The sequence below is a fragment of the Mustelus asterias genome, chromosome 4 (assembly GCF_964213995.1).
Source record: "Mustelus asterias chromosome 4, sMusAst1.hap1.1, whole genome shotgun sequence".
NCBI lineage: Eukaryota > Metazoa > Chordata > Chondrichthyes > Carcharhiniformes > Triakidae > Mustelus > Mustelus asterias.
Window position 1 is genome coordinate 137878676 of NC_135804.1, and position 18088 is coordinate 137896763.

The window sequence follows — 18088 nt, forward strand, 5'->3', positions numbered from 1 at the left end:
GGCAGATCCCCACTTGTAATAAATACATTCGCACACCATGAATGTTCATCAACATCAAATATTTCAAAATTACATCAACCTTCAAGGGGCGGCACGGTGGCACAGTGATTCGCACTGCTGCCTCAAAGTGCCAGGGACCTGGGTTCGATTCTGGCCTCGAGTCACTGTCTGTGTGGAGTTTGCACGTTCTCCTCGTGTCTGTGTGGGTTTCCTCCGAGTACTCCGGTTTCCTACCACACTCCAAAGATGTGCGGGTTAGGTTGGTTGGCCATGCTAAATTGCCCCTTGGTGTCAGGGGGATCAGGAGGGTAAATATGTGGGGTTATGGGGATAGGACCTGGGTTGGATTGTTGTTGGTGCAGGCGCAATGGGCCAAATGACCTCCTTCTGCACTGTAGATTCTATAATTATGCGATGATAAAGACAGCACTTCACGAGAATCTTGTGACACTGAGTTCAGGTTTGTTTGAAGGTGGCGTGTCATAGGTCAGCTTGTGCAGTTGTGTCTGAGGTCAGTGGTTACCTTGTTGATTTTGATTTGATTTATTATTTCACACGTATTAGTATGTAGTGAAAAGTATTGTTTCTTGTGCGCTATACAGACAAAGCATACCATTCATAGAGAAGGAAACAAGAGAGCGCAGAATGTAGTGTTACAGTCATAGCCAGGGTGTAGAGAAAGATCAACTTAATGCAAGATAAATCCATTCAAAAGTCTGACAGCAGCAGGGAAGAAGCTGTTCTTGAGTCGGTTGGTATGTGACATCAGACTTTTGTATCTTTTTCCCGATGGGAGAAGGTGGAAGAGAGAATGTCCAGGGTGCATGGGGTCCTTAATTATGCTGGCTGCTTTGCCAAGGCAGCGGGAAGTGGACATAGAACATAGAACATAGAACAGTACAGCACAGAACAAGCCCTTCGGCCCACGATGTTGTGCCGAGCTTTATCTGAAACCAAGATCAAGCTATCCCACTCCCTATCATCCTGGTGTGCTCCATGTGCCTATCCAATAACCGCTTAAATGTTCCGAAAGTGTCTGACTCCACTATCACTGCAGGCAGTCCATTCCAAACCCCAACCACTCTCTGCGTAAAGAACCTACCTCTGATATCCTTCCTGTATCTCCCACCACGAACCCTATAGTTATGCCCCCTTGTAATAGCTCCATCCACCTGAGGAAATAGTCTTTGAACGTTCACTCTATCTATCCCCTTCATCATTTTATAAACCTCTATTAAGTCTCCCCTCAGCCTCCTCCGCTCCAGAGAGAACAGCCCTAGCTCCCTCAACCTTTCCTCATAAGACCTACCCTCCAAACCAGACAGCATCCTGGTAAATCTCCTCTGCACTCTTTCCAGCGCTTCCACATCCTTCTTATAGTGAGGTGACCAGAACTGCACACAATATTCCAAGTGTAGACAGAGTCGATGGATGGGAGGCTGGTTTGCGTGATAGATCGGGCTACATTCACAACCTTTTGTAGTTCCTTGCGGTCTTGAGCAGGATAGGAGCCATCCCAAGCTGTGATACAACCAGAAAGAATGCCTTCTATAGTGCATCTGTAAATGTTGGTGAGAGTCATAGCGGACATGCCAAATTTCCTTAGTCTTCTGAGAAAGTAGAGGCATTGGTGGGCTTTCTTAACTATAGTGTCGGCATGGGGGGACCAGGACAGATTGTTGGTGATCTGGACACCTAAAAACTCGAAGCTCTCGACAGGGGCATGATGTAGACAGGGGCATGATCTCCTTTATGCTTCCTGAAGTTGATGACAATCTCCTTCGTTTTGTTGACATTGAAGGAGAGATTATTGTCCTTGCACCAGTTCACCAAATTCTCTTTCTCTTTCCTGTACTCCGTCTCATCATTGTTTGAGATCCAACCCATTACGGTGGTGACGTCAGCAAACTTGAAAATCGAGTTGGAGGGGAATTTGGCCACACAGTCATAGGTGTATAGGGATTATAGTAGGAGGCTGAGAACACAGCCTTGAAGGGCACCAGTGCTGAGGATGATTGTGGAGGAGATGTTGTTGTCTTACTGATTGCGGTCTGTGGGTTAGGAAGTCTCGGATCCAGTCACAGAGGGAAGAGCAGAGCCCCAGGCCATGGAATTTGGGGATGAGTTTCGTTGGAATAATGGTGTTGAAGGCTAAGCTGTAGTCAATAAATAGGAGTCTGACATAGATGTCTTTGTAATCTAGATTTTCCAGGGTTGGGAGATGGCATCGGCTGTGGACCTGTTGCGGCGGTAGGCGAAATGTAGTGGAGGGAGGGCAGGAGAATGGCAGCTTGTATGGAGGCTTGAGACTGGCAAGGGTGAAGGGGTGGTGTGTGAGTCAGGTCAGGGACAGTGGGGAGTGGAAAAGGGCTCCAAGGAAGATCAAAGGGTAGTAGCAGGAGCATGGAGGAGTGAAGCAGGAAGGGCTGGCATACTTGGTGCGGTGGAGAGTCATGGGAATAGTCAATCAAGGTGGTAAAATGCACGCCATAAAGAGCGATATTAGAAATGGCCACATGTAGGTCCACCGCTGGGTGTTGGCTGGCAAGGTCCTTGCAGAGCTTTGAGTTCACCCAAAACATTTCAAATATCCTCTCTGAGAGTGATCTTGGAAACCTTAGCAATATATAGAAGGGAGGGTCAGCTGAGTGTGTAGGTTCAGCCATGTCCCACAAGATGGTGAGTACAACACTGGATACTAACAGGAGCATTCAATAAAGAGTGAATATAAAAATATATCATTGTTTCTTCCATAATAAAGATATGCTGCAAACTCGCCTGTAACCTAACTCTCCTGTAACCACGGCATGGTGGCACGGTGGTCAGCACTGCAGCCTCACAGTGTCAGGATCCGGGTTTGATTCTGACCTTGGGTGACTGTCTGAGCAGAGTCTACATGTTCTCCCCTCATGTCTGCGTGGGTTTCATCCGGGTGCTCCGGTTTTCTCCCACAGTCCAAAGATATGCAGGTTAGGTGGATTGGCCATGCTAAATTGCCCCTTAGTGTCCCAAGATGTGTAGGTTAGATGGATTAGCCATGGTAAATTTTCCCTTAGTGCCCCAAGATATGTAGGTTCGGGGGATTAGCCATGCTAAAAGTGTGGGGTTGCAGGGAGAGGGCCTGGGTAAGTTACTCTGTCATAGAGTTAGTGCAGGCCCAATGGGCCGAATGGCCTCTTCTGCATTGTTGTGATTCCATAATTCTTTTCCATGATTCATCAACATGTGTCAACCATGAGGCATGCCAGTGTATTCAGCTGTCTGACTAGACAAGTTCCAACAAATAACGATGACGCCAACATGAATAAAGTGAAACCGGTGTCATGTGAAATATCTACAAGTGGAATTTAAATTTGAAAAACACCTGTGACGCCTTTGTGCTCTCAGTAAGTCTCACCTTAACGGCAATGGAGTCGGGTAGGAAAGTTGTGACTGTGATGAAGAGTCTCCCCGTTTGACCTGGATGCTCTTTTATAGCCCATCCGTGCACACTGCATTGTTGGTTGCCAGCGGACCTCAGCACTGAGAAGTGGCTCCTGCCATTGAATCCCAAGGCCCAGATTTTACCGGCATGGCCGCCCTGAACTCGGGGCAGGCAAGACTCGCAGAATGGCATTCCCCATTGGCCTTGGGCACGATCTTACGAGCCTTGGACGGCCGTGCTAGGACCCAAGTGTCTCCCATGCCCGCCACTGGCACTTTAATTACAAATGTGAAGCAACTGGCAAAAAACAAAAGTAAGAAGTTTAACAACACCAGGTTAAAGTCCAACAGGTTTATTTGGTAGCAAAAGCCACACAAGCTTTCGGAGCTCTAAGCCCCTTCTTCAGGTGAGTGGGAATTCTGTTCACAAACAGAGCTTATAAAGACACAGACTCAATTTACATGAATAATGGTTGGAATGCGAATACTTACAACTAATCAAGTCTTTAAGAAACAAAACAATGTGAATGGAGAGAGCATCAAGACAGGCTAAAAAGATGTGTATTGTCTCCAGACAAGACAGCCAGTGAAACTCTGCAGGTCCACGCAACTGTGGGAGTTACAAATAATGTGACATGAACCCAATATCCCGGTTGAGGCCGTCCTCGTGTGTGCAGAACTTGGCTATCAGTGGAGCACCCAGATGAAACCTGATAGCCAAGTTCCGCACACACGAGGACGGCCTCAACCGGGATATTGGGTTCATGTCACACTATTTGTAACTCCCACAGTTGCGTGGACCTGCAGAGTTTCACTGGCTGTCTTGTCTGGAGACAATACACATCTTTTTAGCCTGTTTTGATGCTCTCTCCATTCACATTGTTTTGTTTCTTAAAGACTTGATTAGTTGTAAGTATTCGCATTCCAACCATTATTCATGTAAATTGAGTCTGTGTCTTTATAAGCTCTGTTTGTGAACAGAATTCCCACTCACCTGAAGAAGGGGCTTAGAGCTCCGAAAGCTTGTGTGGCTTTTGCTACCAAATAAACCTGTTGGACTTTAACCTGGTGTTGTTAAACTTCTTACTGTGTTTACCCCAGTCCAACGCCGGCATCTCCACATCAAAAAACAAAAGGTCAGAGATGGCGCCACTTCCCGTTTTGCCGCAGCACACCACAGTTGAAGTTCCACCTTGCACTTCCATTTTTCTTTAACTGAGCTCAAATTCTCAAACTGCCAAAGTTACATATGGATTTGCAATCTCGGTACTATTAATCCAAGGTACTGGATCACTCGGTATTTCCCCCATGTTTCAAAGGCAAGATCTGAACACAATACCCATGATACAAGAGTCCAACCAGAACAGCTTCAGCAACACCATCTGAACAGTGTAGGATCAGGGAATGCTCACGATGCAGAAAGAAGCCGTCGTGTCTGCCCCAGCTGAAAAATGAGCCACCCAGCAGCCACGGTGGCACAGTGGTTAGCACTGCTGCCTCACAGCGCCAGGGACACAGGTTCAATTCCCGGCTTGGGTCACTGTCTGTGTGGAGTTTGCATGTTATCCCCGTGTCTGCGTGGGTTTCCTGCGGGTGCTCCTGTTTTCTCCCACAGTCTGAAAGGATAGGTGCATTGGTCATGCTAAATTCTCCCTCAGTGTACCTGAACAGGTGCTGCAGTGTGGCGACTAGGGGAATTCGCAATAACTCCATTATAGTGTTAATGTAAGCCTACTTGTGACACTAATAAATAAACTTAAAAACGTTTCCAGCATTTGATCCTGCAGGTTACAACATATCCAGACACCGCTGAAATGAGTTGAGGATTCCTGTCTCTACTGTCCTTTCAGGCAGAGAGTTCCGGACCCCTACAACCCTCAGGGTGAAAAATTATTTTCTCATCTCCCCTCTAACTGTGCATTTATATAGAACGTTTAACATAGTAAAATATCCTAAGGTGCTTTCTCAGGCAAATCTTGCCACTGAGACACATAAAGAGGTACAAGTGACCAAGGAATTTAATCAAGGGGGAAAGTTCTAAAGAGCGCCTTAATGTGAGGGAGAGAGAGGAGAGATGACGGAAGAAAATCCCAGAAGTTTGAATACAGGTACCTGACACACAGCTGCTAGAAGCGTGGCAATGCAAATCGAGGATGCAGAAGAGGCCAGAACTGAAGAAATGCAAAGCTCTTGGACGCTTGGACAGCTCAGGAGATGCAAAGAGGTGATGCCCCAGAAAGAATTATTATTACTGATGTGTCAGTATAGTTTAACGTTCTGTTTACTGATATGTTGCTGTGGAATGACTGAACCCCTCTGTGTTGAGAGCATGTTACAAGCCTGTTACTCATCATCATCTCTTTCACTAAGGATGTCATGACTAAATTAGTTTTCAATTCTGAACAAAGTAACAGGGAAATTAAAACCCTCCTCTTCTTATTCATAAGGGTGACACGATGGCACAGTGGTTAGCGCTGCTGCCTCATGGCGCCAGGGACCCGGGTTCAATTCTGTCTCGGGTGACTATCTGTGTGGCATTTGCATGATCTTCCCGTGTCTGCATGGCTTTCCTCTGGGTGCTCCGGTTTCCTCCCACAAGCCAAAGATGTGCAGGTTAGGTTGATTGGCCATGCTAAATTGTCCCTTAGTGTCAGGGGAGATTAGCAGGGTAAATACGTGGGGTGACAGGGATGGGGCCTGGGTGGGATTGCTGTCAGTGATAGCTCGATGGGCCAAATGGCCCCATCTGCACTGTGGGAATTCTATGCTTCTAACTGGAGACTTTGAGACATCAATGTGGGGGCAGGGTGGATTAAATAGAAGATTGAAAGGGGGGAACCAGGGTCAAATGTAATCTGCAAAAGTTGAAAGGAGACAAGATAGTCCTTAAACGCAGGCTGGCACAGAATGTTCAATAGAAAGTCAATCAGAGAGTCAGAGAGTCATAGAGGTTTACAGCATGGAAACAGGCCCTTCGGCCCAACTTGTCCATGCTGCCCTTTTTTTTTAAATCCGTAAGCTAATCCCAATTGCCTGCACTTGGCCCATATCCCTCTATACCCATCGTACCCATGTAACTATCTAAATGCTTTTTAAAAGACAACATTGTACCCGCCTCTACTACTACCTCTGGCAGCTTGTTCCAGACACTCACCACCCTCTGTGTGAAAAAATTGCCCCTCTGGACACTTTTGTATCTCTCCCCTCTCCCTTAAACCTATGCCCTCTAGTTTTAGACTCCCCTACTTTTGGGAAAAGATATTGACTATCTAGCTGATCTGTGCCCCTCATTATTTTATAGACCTCTATAAGATCACCCCTCAGCCTCCTATGCTCCAGAGAAAAAAGTCCCAGTCTATCCAGCCTCTCCTTATAACCCAAACCATCAAGTCCCGGTAGCATCCTAGTAAATATTTTCTGCACTCTTTCTAGTTTAATAATATCCTTTCTATAATAGGGTGACCAGAACTGCACACAGTATTCCAAGTGTGGCCTTACCAATGTCTTGTACAACTTCAACAAGACGTCCCAACTCCTGTATTCAAAGTTCTGACCGATGAAACTAAGCATGCTGAATGCCTTCTTCACCACTCTGTCTACCTGTGACTCCACTTTCAAGGAGCTATGAACATGTACCCCTAGATCTCTTTGTTCTGTAACTCTCCCCAACACCCTACCATTAAAGTCCTACCCTGGTTCACCTGGTTGCATCACCTCGCATTTGTCTAAATTAAACTCCATCTGCCATTCGTCAGCCCACTGGCCCAATTGATCAAGATCCCATTGCAATCGAGGATAACTTTCTTCACTGTCCACTATGCCACCAACCTTGGTGTCATCTGCAAACTTACTAACCATGCCTCCTATATTCACATCCAAATCATTAATATAAATGACAAGTAACAGTGGACCCAGCACTGATCCCTGAGGCACACCGCTGGTCACAGGCCTCCAGTTTGAAAAACAACCCTCTACAACCACCCTCTGGCTTCTGTCAAGAAGCCAATTTTGTATCCATTTGGCTACCTCACCCTGGATCCCATGAGATTTAACCTTATGCAACAACCTACCATGCGGTACCTTGTCAAAGGCCTTGCTAAATTCCATGTAGACAACATCAACTGCACTGCCCTCATCTACCTTCTTGGTTACCCCTTCAAAAAACTCAATCAAATTTGTGAGACATGATTATCCACTCACAAAGCCATGCTGACTGTCCCTAATCAGTCTTGCGACTCTAAGTGCCTGTAGATCCTGTCTCTCAAAATACCTTCTAACAACTTATCCACCACAGATGTGAGGCTCACTGGCCTGTAGTTCCCAGGCTTTTCCCTGCAGCCCTTCTTAAACAAAGGCACAACATTTGCCACTCTCCAATCTTCAGGCACCTCACCCGTGACTATCAATGATTCAAATATCTCGGCTAGGGGATCCGCAATTTCCTCCCTCGCCTCCCACAATGTCCTGGGATACACTTCATCAGGTCCCGGGGATTTATCTACCTTGATTTATCTACAGCAGGATATAGATAGGCTGGAAAATTGGGCGGAGAGGTGGCAGATGGAGTTTAATCCGGATAAATGCGAAGTGATGCATTTTGGAAGAAATAATGTAGGGAGGAGTTATACAATAAATGGCAGAGTCATCAGGAGTATAGAAACACAGAGGGACCTAGGTGTGCAAGTCCACAAATCCTTGGAGGTGGCAACTCAGGTGGAGAAGGTGGTGAAGAAGGCATATGGTATGCTTGCCTTTATAGGACGGGGTATAGAGTATAAAAGCTGGAGTCTGATGATGCAGCTGTATAGAATGCTGGTTAGGCCACATTTGGAGTACTGCGTCCAGTTCTGGTCGCCGCACTACCAGAAGGACGTGGAGGCGTTAGAGAGAGTGCAGAGAAGGTTTACCAGGATGTTGCCTGGTATGGAGGGTCTTAGCTATGAGGAGAAATTGGGTAAACTGGGGTTGTTCTCCCAGGAAAGACGGAGAATGAGGGGAGATCTAATAGAGGTGTACAAGATTATGAAGGGGATAGATAGGGTGAACGGTGGGAAGCTTTTTCCCAGATCAGAAGTGACGTTCACGAGGGGTCACGGGCTCAAGGTGAGAGGGGCGAAGTATAACTCAGATATTAGAGGGATGTTTTTTACACAGAGGGTGGTGGGGGCTTGGAATGCGCTGCCAAGTAGGGTGGTGGAGGCAGGCACGCTGACATCGTTTAAGACTTACCTGGATAGTCACATGAGCAGCCTGGGAATGGAGGGATACAAACGATTGGTCTAGTTGGACCAAGGAGCGGCACAGGCTTGGAGGGCCGAAGGGCCTGTTTCCTGTGCTGTACTGTTATTTGTTCTTTGTTCTTTGATGCACTTTAAGACTTCCAGCACCTCCTTCTTTGTAATATGTACGCTCCTCAAGACATCACTATTTATTTCCCCAAGTTCCCTGACATCCATGCTTTTCTCAACAGTAAATACTGATGAGAAATATTCATTTAGGATCTCACCCATCTCTTGTGGATCCGCACATAGATGACCTTGTTGATCTTTAAGAGGCCCTACTCTCTCCCTTGTTACTCTTTTGCCCTTTATATATTTGTAGAAGCTCTTTGAATTTTCCTTTGCCTTATCTGCCTAAACAATCTCGTGTCCCTTTTTGCCCTCCTGATTTCTCTCTTAACTCTACTCCTACACCCCCTATACTCTTCAAGGGATTCACTTGATCCCAGCTGCCTATGCATGTCATGTGCCTCTTTCTTCTTCTTGACCAGGGCCTCAATATCCCGAGTCATCCAGGGTTCCCTACTTCTACCAGCCTTGCCCTTTACTCTAAGAGGAATGTGCTTACCCTGAACCCTGGTTAACACACTTTTAAAAGCCTCCCACTTACTAGACGTCCCTTTGCCTTCCCACAGACTCCCCCAATTAACTTTTGAAAGTTCCTGCCTGATACCATCAAAATTAGCCTTGCCCCAATTTAGAATTTTAACTTTTGGGCCAGACCTATCATTCTCCATAGCTATCTTAAAATGAATAGAATTATGGTCACTGGTCCCAAAGTGATCCCTCACTAACACTTCTGTCACCTGCCCTTCCTTATTTCCCAAGAGGAGGTCAAGTTTTGCCCCCTCTCTAGTCGGGCCATCCACATACTGAATGAGAAATTCCTCCTGAATACACTCAACAAATTTCTCTCCATCCAAGCCTCTAATACTATGGCTGTCCCAGTCAATGTTGGGAAAGTTAAAATCTCTGACCATTACCACCCTATTTTTCTTGGAGCTATCTGTAAGCTCCTTACATATTTGCTCCTCAATTTCCTGCCGACTATTTGGGGGCCTATAGTACAACCCTATCAAAGTGATTTCCCCCTTCTTATTTCTCAGTTCTACCCATATAGACTCAGGTTAAAAAAAACTTTTGATGTAAAGGTTCCCTGGTAAAAATGAAAGAGTTAGAAAGCATTGTGAGAATCTATCTAAAAGCAGTCAAGATAAGGGCATGAATACAATAGAGGAGGAAGAGAGGTTTAGAAGTGCATAGTCATTATGGCAACAGCAAATCTGCCAATAGTAATAAATAGTCACACAGAGCAACCACTTTCTTTGGATGTTGCTAAAATGGAGACATGTTTCCAATGTTTTTTTTGTCTTGTACTTACTAGGAGAAATGTCAAATTTCAAACAATCACAATAATTGTTATAGGGCGGCATGGTGGCACGGTGGTTAACACTGCTGCCTCACAGCTCCAGGAACCCGGGTTTAATTCCAGCTTCGGGTCACTGTCTGTGCGGAGTCTGCACATTCTCCCCATGTCTGTGTGGGTTTCCTCCAGGTGCTCCATTTTCCTCCCACAGTCCCAAAGATGTGCTGGTTAGGTGCATTGTTCATGCTAAATTCTCCCTCAGTGTACCCGAACAGGCGCCAGAGTGTGGCGACTAGGCAATTTTCACAGTAACTTCATTGCAGTGTTAAATTTGATTTATTATTCTCACAGGTTTCTTGCATGCTATACAAACAAAGCATACTGTTCATACAGAAGGAAAGGAGAGGGTGCAGAATGTAGTGTTACAGTCATAGCTAGAGTGTAGAAAAAGATCAACTTAGTGCGAGGTAGGTCCATTCAAAAATTTGATGGCAGCAGGGAAGAAGCTGTCCTTGAGTCGGTTGGTATGTGACCTCAGACTTTTGTATCTTTTTCCTGATGGAAGAAGGTGGAAGAGAGAATGTCCGGGGTGCGTGGGGTCCTTAATTATGCTGGCTTTTCCGAGGCAGCGGGAAGTGTAGACAGAGTCAATGGATGAAAGGCTGGTTTGCGTGATGGACTGGTCTTTGTACTTTCTTGTGGTCTTGGGCAGAGCAGGAGCCATACCAAGCTGTGATACAACGAGAAAGAATGCTTTCTGTGGTGCTCCTATAAAAGTTGCCTAATCGTGAACAATAAATGATCTTTAAATGTCAAATTTCAAACAATCACAACAATTGATACAGTAAGAAGTCTCACAACACCAGGTTAAAGTCCAACAGGTTTATTTGGACCCGTTGGACTTTAACCCTGGTGTTGTGAGACTTCTTACTGTGCCCACCCCAGTCCAACGCCAGCATCTCCACATCACAACTATTAAAGTAAAGTTCATTTATTAGTCACAAGTAAGACTTACACTAACAGTGCCATGAAGTTTCTGTGAAATTCCCCTGGTCGTCACAGTCCAGTGCCTGTTCAGGTCAATGCACCTAACCAGCACGCCTTTCGGAATGTGGGAGGAAACCGGAGCACCCGGAAGAAACCCACGCAGACACGGAGAAAACGTGCAAACGGCACACATTCAGTGACCCAAGCCGGGATCAAATCGGGGTCCCTGGCACTGTGAGACAGCAGTGCCAACCACTGTGCCACCGTGCTGCCCCACACAGCAGCATGCCCTTTTCCCCTATTGACATGAATGGTGGCAAGCCTTTGAAATTTGGTATTCTTGCCTTTGTCCTGAGGATCGCAAGACAAGCAAAAGAACAAGTTGGGCAAGCTTTTTTTTTGCTTGAATTCCTTTTGTGAAAAGGAGCTAGTTGCTGATTAGGAAAGGGTGAAAATTGCGAGATTGAAAGAAAGGGGGAATTCCCGGGGGGAAGCGAGCAAGGAGATACATTGCCCTTTTAAATGGCTGGTACAGAGAGGGTGGGGAGTGTCAGTGAGAGGCGGAGATCGGGTTTCAAGACGTGGAAACTGGCTGCTCTTACCTGGGCAGGTTGAAGTATCAGATAGGGAAGCTGTGTAACTTTTTCTCAGGCTGCAGTGGGGAGGATTTGTCACTGAGGGTGGGGAAGTTTAGCTCTCTCTCCTCTCTCTGGAGCCCAGTCTCTCTGCAGCAGAATACTTTGGATTTTTCTTTTATTTTTGGTGCTCTAAGTTGCGGGGGGGAGGGATGTCGAATTTCCGGGGGGGCTCTCCTGCACTCTGCTGCCCTGGGATCCTGCTGTGCCTCACCGCTGGCCAGCTGTTGTGCCTGTACTGCCCGCTGGCCAGCTGCTTCTGGACGGCGTACATCAATGTGAGCTTCACCGAGCTGGGCACCAACCGCACCCTGTGGCAGAGGACCGAGAGCGGGGTGTACGGTCAGGACTCGCCGCTGGAGAGTGTCCAGGGGCTGGTGGGGGTGCCGCTCTCCCCCCGGCCGTACGGCTGCGACCCGGAGCTGCCCTACAACCGGCCCCAGCCCCAGCAGCCCTGGGTGGCTCTGATCGAGAGGGGCAACGGCTGCACCTTCTCCGAGAAGATCCTCAACGCCGCCCAGCAAGGGGCGAACGCGGCGGTCATCTTCAACTACCCAACTCCGGCCAACGAGGTGGTCCAGATGTCTCACCCGGGTAAGAGCCGGACAAAGCCCCGCTTTAAGCCCGCTCCAGTGTAACCCCAGAGAAACAGCTGGCTCAGAGCAAAAACTTTTACAAAGGGGCTTCATTCACACCCCTGGCAAGAATTGCTGCAGTTCTCATTGAGCTGCTGTGGGGCTTATCCGGACTTCAGTTTTGTTTTAATGAACCCGGCAATGTTTTGTGTTATTGCAAGCTATTACAATAAGGGATGGACTTTATGGGTTAAAACATTATTGCAAGTTGTTACAAGAAGGGACTGGACTCTATGGGTTTAAGCATTATTACGAGCTGTTACAACAAGGGACTGGACCTGTATGTGACATTGTATTCAGTGACTCTTTGGGTTAAAATATTAGGACGTTTATATTGGAACTTTGTAAGTGTGCTCAATGGCATCTTGTGACTATCAGGTGGGATTGTAATAAAAAAATGCGAACTCGGATTAGGCTGCTATCAGTTTACATAAAAGTTACCCAATGTCAAATAGCTAATGGCAGAGCTAGCAACTACCACACGGTGTGAAACATTGAAATCCTGGTCTTCATGAAGGACAATTAGCAGAAGAATTTCCCAGCTTGTTCAAGGGGATTCAGATTCCCTCCCCACTCGTTACTGTCACCTCACCCAGCTCTGTGCTTCTCTCTTGTATTTCTCACCTTGACAACCATGTCACCAACTACCTTATTCCAAAACGCCCACCCCTCCCCAACTCTTGTTTTGAGCCAAGTTGAGGTCACTTGCCTTAAGATCTCTTTGTGTTGAATTTTGTTTGAAAATTACTCCTGTGAGAAGTGCTTTGATCGGTCGAGGTGCTATTTAAATGGGTTATTGGTAGTGTGGCATGAGGTGCTGTTTAAATGTGGGTTGTCGTTGATGTGGCAATGCACTGAGCCCCACAGATCAGGTTCTGGATGAAAGGAATTATCTGAATTGTGGCTGTTGTAGATGTGCTGAATTAGTTTGGACAATCTCTGGTGGCGGTCAGTGCCAAAGTAGGTCTAAATGTGCCTGGATGAGCAAGAGAAGTAAGAAGTCTCACAACACCAGGTTAAAGTCCAACAGGTTTATTTGGTAGAAAATACCATAAGCTTTCGGAGCACAGCTCCTTCGTCAGATGGAGTGGATATCCACTCCATCTGACGAAGGAGCTGTGCTCCGAAAGTTTATGGTATTTGCTACCAAATAAACCTGTTGGACTTTAACCTGGTGTTGTGAGATTTCTTACTGTGGTTACCCCAGTCCAACGCCGGCATCTCCACATCATGATTAGCAAGAGAACACAGCTGATAAAGAGGAAAAAAAGTTGCATTTACATAGCACCTTTCATGCCCTCAGGACATCCCAGTTGCCAGAGAGATGTATAGTCACTGTTTTAATGTAGGAATCATAGATTGGACATGCGTATTTTGCGTATTTTTAATCCCACAGTACATTACTGTTAGGTTCAGGGTTGCATTATAAGTGTTCGCTTCTGTAAAATGTTGTCAAGCGCTGCCATTTGTGTGTTTGTGCTGAATGCCAACAGTGCCAGAATTGGGTTTGATGTCCTCAAGGTGGAATAGCATTTCCTGCTTGCAGGAGACTAGTTGCCACTGGGTAATATCTGTAGGAGACCTATACCCATGGAATTATAATTTAGTAAAGAGTCAACATATTTGGGAGGATTTGAAGGAGGGATAACATTTTAAATCTTGTTTATACCAATGTATATACAGAGGGTTCTGGAACATAGTGGTTACATTAGTGCACTTGTCATCGTACTGCTGCCTCACAGAGCCAGGGACACCGGTCCGATTCTGGCTTGGGTCACTGTCTGTGCAGAGTCTGCATGTTCTCCCTGTGTCTGCGTGGGTTTCCTCCAGATGCTCTGGTTTCCTCCCACCGTCTGAAAGACGTACTGGTTAGGCGCATTGGCCATGCTAAATTCTCCTTCAGTGTACCCAAACAGGTGCCAGAGTGTGGCGACTAGGGGATTTTCACAATAACTTCATTGCAGTGTTAATGTAAGCCTACTTGTGACACTAATAAATAAACTTTTTTAATGATCTAGGAATACATTCAAATCCCACCACAAGAGTTTGAGAATTTGGATTTGGTTTTAATAGGATCAGAAATAAAACACTGACATAATGGCACGGTGGCATAGTGGTTAGCACTGTTGCTTCACAGGGCCAGGGACCTGGTTTGATTCCTGGCTTGGGTCACTGTCTGTGCGGAGTCTGCATGTTCTCCCCGTGTCTACGTGGGTTTCCTCCGGGTGCTCCGGTTTCCTCCCATGATCCAAAGATGTGCGGGTTAGATGGCTTGGCCATGTTAAATTGCCCCTTAGTGTCAGGGGGACTAGCTAGAGTAAATGCATGGGGTTATGGGGCGAGGGTCTGGGTGGGATTGTGGTTGGTGCAGATTTGATGGTCGAATGGCCTCCTCCTGCACTAGGATTTTATGATTCCATGAACTCAAAAGTGGTCACGAATGGCCCAGATAATCTAGTCTTAGCGATGTCGATTGAGAGATGACTATTGACCAGGACTTTGGGAGTAAGTCCTTGTCGCCTCTTCAAAATAGTACATTGGGACCTGCCCAAGCAGGCAGTTATGACCTTGGTTTCACGTCTCATCTGAAAGATGACACGTCCATGAGTGCAGCACTTCCTCAATACTTCCTTGCTTTTTGTACTCCTGGAGTGAGACTTGAACTCATAACCTTATGAGTGCTACCGACTGAGCCATGACTGACATTTGAATGACGCCAAAAGCAAACTGGTTCACTTGTGTCCTTTTGGGGAATGAAATCTGTTCAGGGAAGAAGTCTGCACTATTTGTGACTGCAGTCACGCACCAACATGGTTGATTCTTAACGGTGCTTTATATTGGCTCAGCAAACCACTCGGTTGCCTCATGACATATTCCAGGGTGACGAGGGTTGGGCAATAAATATGATTCTTGCCCAAGAATGAATAAAACAAATAATTTGTCAATGGGATACTTCCTGGCATCTGACAGTCGGGTTTCGAAAGGATTTGCTAACTAGATGAGAATGTTACCTCCATTACTTCAAGTTTCTGCTACACCTTAGTGCTTCAACTGTTCTCCAGTTTCTGTTGGATTTAATTGTATTGCAAATTCATATCTCTAAACCTAGGATTGCTTGAACTGTGCTCCAGCTACTGAACCTTAGGGCAGCTCATTCTTACTGCTATCATGTTCATAAGTTTGACCTATGTGAATCGTATGGACTTTTAGATGGCAGGAAAGTGACTTAAACTTGCACAGTGTCTTTATTGGATTTGGGCCAGGACACCAGGGATAGACAGCTCCACTGCCTTTCTTTTGAACAGTGCCATGAGATTCGGGGCGGGCCCCTCCGAAATCAAAGTGTCAGATACATCAGTCACAGCAACTTGATTTATGTGTATAGGATATAGATTTTTTTTAAAATTGCATTTACATAGCATCTTTCATGGCTTCAGGGCATCCCAATTGCCAGTGAGATGTGTAGTCACTGTTTTAATGTGAGAATGATAAGTTGGACATGCCTATTTTGCTGCGTATTTTTAATCCCACAGAACATTACTTTCGGGTTGAGAGTTTCATTATAAGTGTTCGCTTCTGTAGAATGTTAATAAGAACTTATGAATTTCAGTGGGGATGTACAGTGTGTGCTGTGCAAACTGTTCTAGTTTGTAATCAGAATCTATAAGATTTATAGTTATATTTAACCTGTGATTTTTTTTCATGTAGCATTCCTTGAAGGTTTCTTTGGCTCCCTATGGTGTTGAATGGTTGTGCCAACAACACTCGTGTTCACATTTTGGAGACGTGATCTGTAGTGTTCATTTTAGCATCATTCAGACTGCAGTTCCTTATGACTTTATTTGTATGTGATCTTTTGAATCTCCCACCCACCTTCATGCATACTTCTCCTTCGCAGTCCATTGTGTTCACAGAAATGCCTGTACTCTGTTGTGTGGCTTTGCTGCCAACATTTTTTAGTCTCTTGCCCTGTGGTAAGGAGCTCTGCCTGACTCTCTTCTTCATTACATGTTACTGATTTTTAATTTGTCTCCTACTCCGTGCGAAACAACTTATCTGGATCAAATTGATCCATTCCCTTCTCAATCCTAAATGAAAACAAAAAAAGTGCTGGAAAAACTCGGGTCTGGTTGTTAAGGGTGGCACGGTGGCACAGTGGTTAGCACTGCTGCCTCACAGCGCCAGGGACCCGGGTTTGATTCCTGGCTTGGTCACTGTCTGTGTGGAGTCTGCATGTTCTTCCTATGTGTGCGTGGGTGTGCTCCGGATGCTAAATTTTCCTTCAGTGTACCCAAACAGGCGCCGGAGTACGGCAACTAGGGGATTTTCAGAGGAATTTCATTGTGGTGTGAATGTAAGCCGACTTGTGACACTAATAAATTGAGGGCTGTCGTTGCTCAGATTTTGAGTATATTCAGATCTGAGTTTGGCAGATTTTTGGATACTCGGGGAACCGAGGGATGTGGGGGAAGGTCAGGAAGTACTAGGGGATTTTCACAGAAACTTCATCACAGTGTTAATGTAAGCCTACTTGTGACACTAATAAATAAACTTTAATCTATAGAGAGAGAAACAGTTAACGCTTCGAGTCTTCAGAACCCTGTTTACAGTTTATTTATTAGTCACAAGTAGGCTTACATGAACACTGCAATGAAGTTACTGTGAAAATCCCCTAGTTGCCACACTCTGGCACCTGGTCACGTACACTGAGGGAGAATTTAGCATGGCCAATGCACCTAACCAGTTGGTCTAGCATTAGTCATAGAATGGATGATAGAATCTAGTATTAGAGACATGGTAATAAGGCACATGGACAATCATTGGAATTCAGCAGTGTGTGCATGGATCTATGAAAGGGAAATTGTGTTTGACAAATAGAATCCCTACAGTGCAGAAGGAGGCTATTTGGCCCATCAAGTCTGCACTGACCACAATTCCACTCAGCCCCTATCCCCGTAAGCCAACATATTTACCTTGCTAGTCCCCCGACACTAAGTGGCAATTTAGCGTAGCCAATTAACCTAACCCACACATCTTTGGACTGTGGGAGGAAACCAGAGCACCCAGAGGAAGCCCACGCAGACACAAGGAGAATGTGCAAACTCCACGCAGACAGTGACCCAAGCCGGGAATCAAACCCAGGTCCCTGGCACTGTGAGGCAGCAGTGCTAACCACCGTGCCACCCCATCGGTTAGTAGCTTTTGGAAACATAGAAACTAGAAGCAGGAGTAGGCCATTCAGCCCTTCGAGTCTGCGTCACTGTTCATTTTGATCATGACTGATCATCAAATTCAATATCCTGATCCCGTCTTCCCCTCACATCCCTTTCGCCCCAAGAGCTACATCTAATTTCTTCTTGAAATCACAAGATATAACTAAGGATAGATATGGGAAACAAATGGATGTAGTATATTCAGATTTTCAAAGAGCACTTGATAAAGTTTGAAGTTTATTTTTATTAGTGTCGCAAGTAGACTTGCATTAACACTGCAATGAAGTTTGTGTGAAAATCCTCTAGTTGCCACACTCCGGCACCTGTTCGGGAACATGAGGGAGAATTTAGCATGGTCAATGCACCTAACCAGCACAGCTTTCGGACTGTGGAAGGAAACAGGAGCACCCGGAGGAAACCAATGCAGATACTGAGAGAACATGCAAACTCCACACAGACAGTGACCCAAGCTGGGAATTGAACCCAGATCCCTGGTGGTGTGAGGTAGCAGTGCTAACCACTGTGCCACCCCACAGGGTGTGTGGAAGAT

At 45.9% G+C, this 18088-nt stretch overlaps 1 protein-coding gene across 2 annotated transcripts in view; it reads left to right on the forward strand.

Annotated features, from left to right (window-relative positions):
- rnf128b (ring finger protein 128b) overlaps nt 1–18088 on the forward strand; it is a 156496-nt gene that overhangs the window by 50749 nt on the left and 87659 nt on the right. The window contains exon 1 of one of the 2 annotated variants that reach the window (XM_078211788.1): nt 11634–12284. The exons of the other annotated variant lie outside the window; for it this stretch is intronic. Within the exon in view, the coding sequence (XP_078067914.1) occupies nt 11843–12284 (442 nt within the window). The 5' untranslated portion in view covers nt 11634–11842. Of the gene's footprint in view, nt 1–11633; nt 12285–18088 lie in introns of those variants that run through there. 2 annotated transcript variants of the gene reach the window in all.